Raw genomic sequence first — 10,934 nt, 5'->3', positions numbered from 1 at the left:
CGCCGTCCGGCCGCAGCCTTGTGGCGGTCCGCGACCCCGCCGGCGCTCAGTGCGCCAGCAGAGTCCCGCCATGCCTTGCTTCACCGTCCACGTCCGAGATGAGTGGCTGGCGGTGCCGTGCCGGGACCGCAAGTCCACCATCCGCTGGCTGGGCCACGAAGCCCTCAAACGCTACGTGAAGAACAAGCCGGACAACGGCGGCCTCCAGGCGCTCAAGGACACCCGCTTCGCGGTGCGCAGGTGCCAGGGGCTCGGCCTGCTCGACGCCGACGACACCGTCGACGACGTCCTGGAGGAGAATGACTTTGTCGAACTGGGTTAGTCCCAAAACAGGGGGCGTCTTCGGTTTACGACGGGAGTTGCGCGTAAAGCAGAACGCGCCGCCGTCCGTCATTAAGAAAACCGCGCAAGTCGAGTCCGAGAAAATGTGGCATTTGTGTGGAAAACAAGCGAACGTGACGTCACGTTGCCGTGTGAGGAGGACTTTTCACTTTTCAACGCCGTTCGTAACTCGGACGCGTCGTATAACCGAAACCGCAATAAACCGACGACACTCCGTGTTGGGCACTCATTGAAATTATTGAACATTTTAACATAAACCGGCCTTTACTCTTCTTTACTTAAAGTAATTACACAGCAGATATAAGAAGTCTACACACCCCTTCAAATGGCAGAGACCAAGATGGATTTTTTTTTTTCCCCCTCATGTGATTTTTTTTTTATCTCCTTTTCCTAAAAGAGCTCAGCATTGTTCATTCGGTAATGTCGTCATCATTGCAACCCTCGTTATCTCCGTTCTTTTCGTCATTGAATCGTACAGGTCATAGGTCGCATGAATGGTGGAAAACGTTTTGAAATGACTATATTAGCGAAGAACCTGGCATTTGACGGAGGGGTGTGTAGACTTTTTCAAACGCATCACCGTATGTCGCGACACTACCCCGATTTGCTTAATTTTGTGAGCAAAGCACGTGACCGCTGTTGTGTTTGCAGTCATCGACGGCGACACCATGTGTCCGGACTTCATCCCGTGCGCGCCTGGAGTTTCCCACCTGTATCCGCTTGCGCAATGTGAGCCGTTGAATGACATTTGCATTTGAAACGTCTTTTCTCCTTACATGAACCACGCCCAACAAAATAGCACGGCGGCGTACAGAGAGCCCGAAGACGTGAGTCACTTTTTTTTCTCCACGCTTTTCTGCGTCTTGAGCGCATAATTGAGCACATTCTTGTTTTTTGTTTGCTCGGCAGTCCATTTGCTTGGACGGCAACAGCCTGACTTCGACACACCTGGTCAACTTGGGCAGAGGACTCTACAAGATAACAGTCAGTAAGCGGCCAAAACACTCCCGATTGACAATGCTGACCTTTGACTCTTTTATCGTCTCGCATTCCGGCAAACGTTTTCAGCTGGCCGCGGAAGCCGAGAGGAAAGTTGTGCAATCCAGAGAGCTTTTGGACACCATCGTCAAGGAAAACAGAGGTCGGACCTCGTCGACGGGAAACGCGCCGCCGCCGCGGCTGCCATTTTATTTTGGGCCGCTCAATTGTGTTTTGGCTCTCTTTTCACTGCAGTTGTTTACGGGATCACGACCGGTTTTGGAAATTTTGCTCGAACCGTCATTCCTGTCAGCAAACTCAAGTAAAAAAAAAAAAAAAAGAAGAAGAAAATTGTTTTAAAATGTAAATGTTTGGAGCTAAAGCCTGATTTTCAGTGATTTTTCTTTGTGTGTTGCGCAGGGAGCTGCAGGAGAATTTGGTGCGCTCGCACTCGGCAGGTAAAGCACAATTACCAGAGGTGGCAAATCCAGGGCCACAAAGTGCCACCGTTTTGGCTTTAGCCCCTGATGCTAGCTAGCTAGCTCCCGAGCGGGTAAACCAGCACCATGGGGGCTAGCTAAGGATCTAGCTAGCTAGCAGTTTGGCTTTAGCCCCAGGTGCTAGCTAGCTTGCTCCCTAGCAAATAAATGAGCACCATGGGGGCTAGCTAGCTAGCACCTGGGGCTAAAGCCAAACTGTGGCAGGATTTTTACTTTCTGGACTTGGATTTGCCACATCACACAATTACTAACATCATTGCATACAGACGACTTCAAATTTCAAAAAACGGGAAAAACAATGAAAAGAGCAGGGGCCCCAAAACGGAACCCTGTGGAACACCATATGATAGTGGGACAGAGTGAGACTCCAAGGCTAGCACAAAAAGTTCTGTCTGCCAAAAAAGGTCTCTGCGTGGGCAAAAATGTCAATATTTCTTACATTTTCATGACATTTTTAGCTGATAATTTCCCGATTTGATTTGCAGTTTGATCAATGATGTCATTAATCGACTCTGCGAAATAAAACTAATGTTCAGCTGCATGTTTGTCACGTTTAACTGTGGCGGACCCCACAAATGAATTTGAGCGGCTCGCTGTCAAGATGTCGCTGTTGTCATAAAAACCTTTTAAGTGAAATAGATGCATAAATAAATAAACAAATAAAGTTATTTAAATAGACATATTGCTTCATCTTGTGTTCAATTATCGTTTTTTTTCCTAACTCGATCAATGATCGCCCTCAAAAATGTTGATCATGTAAAGCTATAATGTATGCAAATCACCCGCTTTTATATTATTACAAGTCAAAATTGTACAGAAAGCACGAGATTTTTTTTTTTCCCAAATTCTTCCAACTCCTTTTGAACGGCGCCGATTACATTTGCTGAACGAGGCAGTCGACGGATCATCGAACCGAAGGCCTTCCCCGACCTAATTAGGACCCATATTCATCCTCGCGATAGTTGAATTGGGTTCGGTTGCGATGGTCGCTTCTGAAAAGTGGGCGTGTCTCGCAGGCGTTGGAAACCCGCTGAGCCCGGAGAGGACACGCATGCTGCTGGCTCTGAGGATCAACGTTCTGGCCAAAGGGCACAGCGGCATCTCTCTGGAGACCCTCCGCGCCATGATCCAGGCCTTCAACGGTGAGCAACGCCACTGCCACTTCCTGTCGGCGGCCATTTTAGGACAGAAGTACTTTGACTTACGCGTGCCCCAACTTACAAGTTTTGTCGATTGTTTTGCTTTGTCAGCTTCGGATAGTTTGAATGGAGCAACTCAAGATACTACGATGCCCTGGCGCGTGGGCAAGGAGAGCCGCTGTTGTCACACAAACACATTGCAATTATTGTGTTGATGTGTGCCTTTAAGGGGTGTGGCCTCAGGAGTCTTGTTTGTTGGCTTGTTCCTTGCGAATGTTCTCGTATTGAGTTTGTTAGTTTGACTGTCGCGTTCTTTGAACGACTGAAAGCATCTGCAACTGTGGCTCTCCTTGCCCACATGCCAGGGCATCACAGTACCTGAACGACTCAATATTTTCGCTCCGCCAAGCGACGGCAGGCAACATGAAAAGCTCGCAAGTTGGAGCGCTTGAATTTGTTGCGGTTGGCTAACGCGGCCTTCCCCTTTCCCGTCGCAGCTTCCTGCCTCTCGTTCGTCCCCGAGAAAGGCACGGTGGGTGCCAGCGGCGACCTGGCGCCCCTCTCTCATTTGGCCCTGGGGCTGATGGGCGAGGGTAAAATGTGGTCGCCCAAGAGCGGGTGGGCCGACGCCAAATACGTAAGATAAGATCTCGCCTGCCTGCTCGCTGAAGGACGCGAGGTCCAACAGCAAAAACATGTTTGCCTTTCACGACCCTTGACCTCTAACATGTCTTTGATCTGTGAGCAGGTCCTGCAGGCCCACGGGCTCAAGCCAATATCGCTGAAGCCCAAAGAGGTAATGTTGTTGCCGTGTTTGCACAAAAGAGAAGCAACGCAAGGTCCACTCGGACCTTGCGTTGCATCATTCATAGCAAGTCAAGGACAAAAATAGACACGTTGGCTTTTTTTCTTAATCATTCACTCCTTTCCAGTTAAGTTGTTGGTTCATTTGCTTTGTGTTGCGCACGTGCTCTATTCGCAAGGAATCTTGGGTCTTTTGAGTACAAAATACGACTTGTATGCACGGCAGCCATCTTACGTTGCCGCTCGCCACACGAGCCTCACTTGAGCACTTACGTTTCTCGGTCTCAAAAATTCCAATGTGTACACACATATAGAGCTGTCAGAATCCATCGATTAATCGATAAGTAATCGATTATCAAATTAATCGACAACTATTTTTTAATAATCGAGTAATCGTTTGGAGCCATTTTTTAATGTAAAAGTGTCCCCAAAAATAATTTCAGCATATCAACAATAATTGTTAACTGATTTCTGTAGTACTTCATGAAAGAAGACCGATAATCTTGTGTGTTTAATTAAAAGACGACATTTTTTGCAAACATCTGTTTTCACTTTGGAGCACAATGACCAAACTAGTAACATAATACAACATCAGTCCCTCTTTTTTTTTTATCACTATACAAATACAAAGTGCGAAATAAACACCAATCACTGCTTAATAAACAGGGATTTTTTATTTTTTTGTAATTCCCTTCAATGCAAAATTAAAATGAATCAGATTCATCGATTAATCGATGGAATAATCGATAGATTAATCGATAGATTAATCGATTCTAAAAAATATTTGATCGTGACAGCACCACCCACATCAATCCGTGCGTCTGGCGCGAAACCCACCGTAAATACAAAACACAGCATTGTTTTTTTTTTCCTAATATGAGCTTCTTTTTTTTTTTTCATTTTAAATATCATGAGTTTTTACTTCTTCTCTGCTTTGAAAAAGAGCAGGAAGCGAATGAGCGAATTGCGCCACACGTGTCACATGACTGCAACGTCTCCCTGGCAGGGCCTGGCTCTGATCAACGGCACCCAGATGATCACCTCGCTGGGGGCGGAGGCGGTGGAGCGCGCGCAGGCCATCGCCCGCCAGGCGGACATCGTGGCCGCGCTCACCCTGGAGGTGCTGAAGGGGACCACCAAGGCCTTCGACAGCGGTGAGCGCCGCCCCGGGGGTCCTTCCGCATCTTCTACCATTCCGCGACATCGAGGTCGACTTCGCCCATTTTTTTCTTCGCGGCAGACATCCACTTGCTGAGGCCCCACCCGGGACAAACGGAGGTGGCCCTGCGCTTCCGCTCGCTGCTGGACTCGGACCACCATCCGTCCGAGATCGCGGGTGGGTACAAGAGCCGCCTGAAGTCGACGGAAGCAAACGCGACCCGCGGCCCAGATTTTCCGTCGGCAAAAGGTGAGAATCCTAAAAGATTTGTGTGTTTCCAGAGAGCCACCGCTTCTGCGACCGAGTCCAGGATGCTTACACCATGCGTTGCTGTCCTCAGGTAAGACACATTTGGCTTCACAATCTGCACCAGCGGTGGCAAGTCCAGAAAGTCCAAAAAGAAATCAACCGCCACACACCTTCAAAGTCGTCACGTTGGATATGAACTCGCTTCCTTCCAAACGATCGCAACGCGTTGCCGTGTATTCATGGACCTGCTCCTTGTTTGCCGCTTTGCTCAAAGGTCCACGGCATCGCCAACGACACCATCCAATTTGTGCTCAACATCATCAACACGGAAATCAACAGCGCCACCGACAACCCCGTATCCTTCAGTCTGGGAAACGTGCAGAATTACCCGCCGTCCCCGTCGAGCAAGAACCGCGCAGATCTTGCGCTGGTCGACGTCAAAGATCGCTCGAGTGCGTTGAACGGCCAAGTTGCGTTCCTGTGGCCGCCACATCAAATCTAAAAGTAGTTGGGTCAAAGATAAGCCATTTTGGGTCAAAAAAGGGATCAACTCAACTTATTGGGTTATTCGATTGACCCAAATTGTTGGGTCAAGTGAATGACCCACAAAACATCCCCAAAATTGGGTTGCTTTGTGGGTCATTCATGAAAAAGAATTACCCAAGTTGGGTCAGTTCATTTTTGACCTACTTCAATTGGGTTATCCAATTTACCCAAACCCCCACAAAACAACCCAATACATTGGGTTGCTTGGTGGGTTATTATTTAATTTGACCCAACTATTTGTGTTAAATAACTCAAAATTTGGTCAGTTCATTTTTGACCTACTTCAATTGGGTTATTCAAGTTACCCAGAACCCCACAAAACTTGGTGGGTTATTTCATTTGACCCAACGTTTTGGATCAAATAACTCATTTTTGACCAAATTCACTTGGGTTATTCGATGAACCCAAAAAAGTTGGGCCAAACGAATAACACACAAAACAAGGCCAAAAATGAGGTTGCTTTATAAATCTGTTTAATAACTCAAAAAGTTGGGTTGGTCCATTTTTGACCCAATTTGGGTTCTTTTTGATCCAGCCGTTTAAATTCTTTTTTTTTTATCTCGACTGACTTCCACTAATGTCCGATGTAACTTGGGTTTTTGCATCCATCCATTGTCGCCGTTTTTTTTCCTATTGGCTGCGCAAGATGGTGTTCGCCGAAAGAGGGGAAACCATTTCAGGTGGTAATTTTCACGGCGAGTACCCGGCAAAGGTAAGTGCGGCAAAACGAAGAAAGCGAAGGCGTGGCTTTTGCCGCCGTCTCGGCATCTGCTCTCCTCCCAGGCTCTCGACTTCCTCGCCATCGCGGTCCACGAGCTGGCCTCCATCAGCGAACGCAGGATCGAGAGGTTGTGCAACCCGTCGCTGAGCGAGCTGCCGGCCTTCCTGGTCAACGAGGGGGGGCTCAACTCGGGCTTCATGATTGCTCATTGCACCGCCGCCTCTTTGGGTGGGGCTCCTCCCGTCTTGCTTTTCCCCCCAAACGCCCCCCCCCCCTCCGCCGCCCCCTCCTCACTCATTTTCCGTGCACAGTTTCAGAGAATAAAGTTTTGTGCCATCCTTCCTCCGTGGACTCGTTGTCAACCAGCGCCGCCACGGAGGACCACGTGTCCATGGGGGGCTGGGCTGCCCGCAAGGCCCTCAGAGTGGTGGAGCACGTGGAGCAAGGTAAGGAAACCGGCGCCTCTTGTCAAAAGTTGCCGCAAGTACAGCGGGAACCTTCGCTTGGCGAGTTTCTCAAGTTACCGATTGCGGCGAAGCTTCGGGGTGAACGGACGTCCCGGGTTACGCGAGTACGTCAATCGCGCGGTTGTCGTTAGACGACGAGAGAGGAACAGGATGTTGGAATTGCTTTTATGACATCATAATGTAAACAAAAAAGCACGTTTTGAACTTTCCATATAACTTGGAAGGACAACGTCAAATAAAATAAGAACGTGACATGAGAATAGAATGTCGTAAAATAATAGAAACGATAAAGAAGAAATAGTGACTCTTTCTGTGCGTTTTGGCCTCTTGGGGGCAGTGTGGTGCCGAGCATCCATATAAAGTGCGTGCAGAAGAAAGTTACTGGACTGAATTCTATTAAAATAACTTGTTTTTCACACATTGGGAAGAATTTGTGCCTCTGCGTCGTGTTATCTTTCCCGTATGTCCTCCCACAGCATTTGTGTGTGAATATTTGTTATTTGAAGGAGAAATACTTCCCAAAGTCCATGCTAACTTCTCGTTAGCATTTGAATTAGAACATTAGCGCAAGGCTAGCAATATTTTAAAAACAAAGCGTGTTGTATTTAAATATACAGCGGATGTCTTTTTTTTTTTGTGCGTTTAGTTTTACAGTTAATTCCCACCGCGGTGTCCATGAAACAGCTTCAAGGACGCTAACCAGAATAACATACATTTGCTAGTTGCTAATGCTACGCAAGCAAAAATGGTGCACTTCGGTTTTTTCTTCCATTTGAACGTTTTAAGGGGGAAAATGTTTTGGCCAACGTTTGAAGGGCAATCATTGGCCGGTTAATCAATCGGGAGACGCAAACAAAAGGAAAGCGCGATGAAGTGACTCCGAGTTTGTGTCGAGTTTGCGTCGCGTTTTGCGTCACGTTTTGCGTCTGTTCTCAGTTCTGGCCATCGAGCTGCTGGCGGCCTGCCAGGGCATCGAGTTCCTCCGCCCGCTGCGCACCACCACGCCGCTGGAGAAGGTCTACGACCTGGTGCGCAGTGTGGTCAAGTAAGTCCAACACGCGGGGGGGGGGGGGGGGCCAAGGTCCAAACGAGCCGTCCTGCTCGGCCGCAAGCGAGGGTTAATATTTATCCAGTGTTCCCGCCCGCGCAGGCCGTGGATTAAAGACCGGTTCATGTCGCCGGACATCGAGGCGGCGCATCGTCTCCTGCTCGACCAGAAGGCAAGTTCGGCCCGAACGCGGCTTCCCGTGTTGCGCGCCCGTGCATCGTCGTGAGCTCTTTTCCCCAACGCAGGTGTGGACGGTGGCCAAGCCGTACATCGACAAATACCAGACGGAGTACATCCCGGAATCCCGCCCCGTGTCTCCCACCGCCTTCTCGCTGGAGGCGCCCGCCTCGCCCAGGAAGCGCTGTCGCCACGAATGAACGTGGCCAAATGGCGGCCGTTTGGTCGGGACTGCCGGCCGTCGGCGTGCTGCATAAACTCGTAATTGATCCTTTAGCGGCTTTTGAACCTGCACGCGCGCGTCGTCATCTGATTTAGTTAGTTCTGCCTCACAACTACCTCAGCCGTTGTACTTAGCTGCCTTCCAGTCCAATCTGTTAAATGGTGTTGTATAAAATGACATATTTGATCGCCGGCAATACAACTTTGGAAATAACTTTGTAGCGTGTTATCAATGTCTTTCTTTTAGCAGTGGAATTCTCCACTTTGTTCTTAGTGCATTCATATTCCCATTTTTAGCACTTGCAAATAAAGGTTGAGTTGCGGCCGGGGCAGCACACAAGGCCTCGCCTAAACGCCATCAAAAGTACTCACCTACTTTTACAGATTTCATTACATCACATATGAAATATTACAACATTTTAGTCAGGGAAATATATTCATTTGTTCCTAACGGTCTGTTTTCTTCATTTGGCCTTTCTCTTGGCTACACACTGCTTCTACCGTATATATATATATATATATATATATATTTAAATATATATATATATATATATATATATATAAAAAAAAATTAATATATATATATTTAAATATATATATATATATATTTTTTTTAATATATATATATTTAAATATATATATATATATATATATTTAAATATATATTAGGGTTGTTAGAAAATATATATATTTACATCAGTTTTTAAAAATAAAAACAAAAGTCCTTCGAGCCGGATTTGAACCAGCGACCTAAGGATTCCAGCATTTCACACTCTACAGTCCTCCGCTCTACCAACTGAGCTATCGAAGGTACAATTTTGACATTGACGAAAATGTCTTTATATCTCTAACCACTTCCGAATCCAAGCTGCTAAATCAATATGCCGGCGAGGTTTTTGCGCTAAAGGCCAAACAAACCGAGGAAAAACAAAGAAAACGTTGTCTCCTCACAAAGAAGCGGAAGCTTGTCATAGCTTACTTTAGCGTCTCTTGCTAACGCTAGCTAACATATGAAAGCAAAAAAAAATGAACACGCCCTCGTCGTGAGAACAACATCGTTCAATTGGACTAATTACCGAAACTTGACAACTTCACAGGTAATCACTTGTGTGTGACGTCGTCATTCCTTCGTTTGTGATATTGTCGTTCGTAAGTAGCAGTATTACCTTCAAACGATCTTAATCGAAGTCGAATTCAAGCCAATGTACGTCATAAAAATAACACTGTGTACTTTCGCTTAAGGTCACGAAGCAGAACAAAAATAACAAACACTTTTATAAATGCATTCAATAAACCAGTAGGTGGCAGTATTGTAACGTTTTACCGTAGTGACCATTTACTGTCAAATGAGCCCACTGCCCTCTCAACTCATTTTCCCCCCATAGACTTCTTGTAATTGATGGAATTTCATTGTGCAGGTGTACAAGGTGTTTTATGTATTTTTTTTTAATCCCCTCTGATTTTTTTTTTTTTACAGCATGCAGCTGTTTACTGTAAAATTCCCTGATTTTATTTGATATTAAAAATGTCCACCTGCCGGCTTTTATGACTGCGCGCCTGTTGCGGCTTTGTCGGTGCATGCAGACTCCAGCAAAGCGGAGTTTGTAACATCACGAATAACAATAAATCGCACTAAATTCCAGATGAGTGTGACTACTGACAAGCGGACGGACAGATGTGCAGTTTAATTATTGACCTGGGTTTAATGTATCTGGCCTGAGGGCATGCGCTTACAAAATGTTGACTTATTATTAGACAACGTCGTTTGTGATCATTGATAGAAGCGCTGCAGGCCGGTGGATGGGGTGGGGTGGGGTGGGGGGGGGTCCACTTAGCATTTTACAGTCCTGAAATAAAGCTGGACGGCATCTGTCATTTCATCATGCGGGACCCTTGCAGGCACTGAATAAATAGAAGAATTTCACCAGAATTGCATAACGATTCAGCATTGCCCTAAATACAAATACATAAATTCAACATTAACCAACACGTTCGAGGCTCCAAATCGGCCACAAGCTTTTTGTGGTCAGCCACAGAATCTTGCCAGTGGTGAGCAGTCGGTGACGCTTGAAGCGCTGAGCTACTGTACGAGTGACCTCAATTCTATTTTGTCGACTTGACATCGTTTACATTTAGCGCCAAAAGTCAACTCTCTTCATTTCATGGCGTTTCTCTTGGGTACACTGGTTCCAAATGTGGATGTTGCATTTTTTTTTTTTTTTGTCCAATCCAAAATACAGCCACGTCAAATGAATAGAATCAGCCCAGAGCGGAGGAGGCGGGACTTCCGACTTTCTGGTTTTCACACATCAGCTTTTGTTTCTGTTTCCTGTTTGCGACGTGTGGGCCGCGTCCCGGTTCTTGCGCTTCCGCCTTTGTGCCCCTCGGTTGCGCGTTCCCGCCGACGGGTGCGCGTGTGCAGTGTGTCGGTCTCAGTTGTCCGCAGCATTTCAGAGAGTGGAGACGGTTGGCTCGTGCTCGTGTTGGAACGCGGCCATCAGTGGTCGGAAATGACGCTGACGTGTGAAACCCGGAAGTGGAAAGTCCGCGGCATCTCCCCCATTCGCAATATATTTAGCAAT

At 46.9% G+C, this 10,934-nt stretch overlaps 1 protein-coding gene and 1 non-coding gene across 2 annotated transcripts; one reads left to right on the top strand and one right to left on the bottom strand.

Moving 5' to 3' along the window:
• hal (histidine ammonia-lyase) lies at positions 1–8,566 on the top strand. Its single transcript, XM_086074208.1, has 20 exons — positions 1–317; positions 994–1,054; positions 1,142–1,169; positions 1,252–1,326; positions 1,411–1,483; positions 1,576–1,642; positions 1,741–1,778; positions 2,837–2,962; positions 3,457–3,596; positions 3,708–3,755; positions 4,770–4,917; positions 5,004–5,099; positions 5,204–5,262; positions 5,446–5,526; positions 6,364–6,429; positions 6,501–6,666; positions 6,750–6,884; positions 7,842–7,950; positions 8,056–8,125; positions 8,199–8,566. Exons 1-20 carry the CDS (start codon positions 71–73, stop codon positions 8,328–8,330), a joined length of 1,965 nt encoding a protein of 654 aa, XP_085930334.1. The 5' UTR covers positions 1–70; the 3' UTR covers positions 8,331–8,566.
• A 508-nt stretch (positions 8,567–9,074) lies between these two features.
• trnay-gua (transfer RNA tyrosine (anticodon GUA)) lies at positions 9,075–9,163 on the bottom strand. The gene is given in 2 exon segments: positions 9,075–9,110; positions 9,127–9,163. It is a non-coding gene; the product is annotated as a tRNA-Tyr (tRNA).
• Between the last annotated feature and the right edge of the window lie 1,771 nt (positions 9,164–10,934).

This window comes from Leptonotus elevatus, chromosome 4 (assembly GCF_054856555.1).
Source record: "Leptonotus elevatus isolate MCC_2025b chromosome 4, RoL_Lele_1.0, whole genome shotgun sequence".
Classification (NCBI taxonomy): Eukaryota; Metazoa; Chordata; class Actinopteri; order Syngnathiformes; family Syngnathidae; genus Leptonotus; species Leptonotus elevatus.
This window is presented reverse-complemented; position numbering and strand designations above follow the sequence as displayed.

What these genes read in the sequence shown, in the direction of transcription:
- hal (XM_086074208.1), top strand. Translation starts at nt 71, where the DNA reads ATGCCTTGCTTCACCGTCCACGTCCGAGATGAGTGGCTGGCGGTGCCG. An exon ending in ACAGCGCCACCGACAACCCC is followed by an intron (nt 5,527 to 6,363) that starts GTATCCTTCAGT and finishes TGGCTGCGCAAG; the next exon opens with ATGGTGTTCGCCGAAAGAGG. An exon ending in GGTGGAGCACGTGGAGCAAG is followed by an intron (nt 6,885 to 7,841) that starts GTAAGGAAACCG and finishes GTCTGTTCTCAG; the next exon opens with TTCTGGCCATCGAGCTGCTG.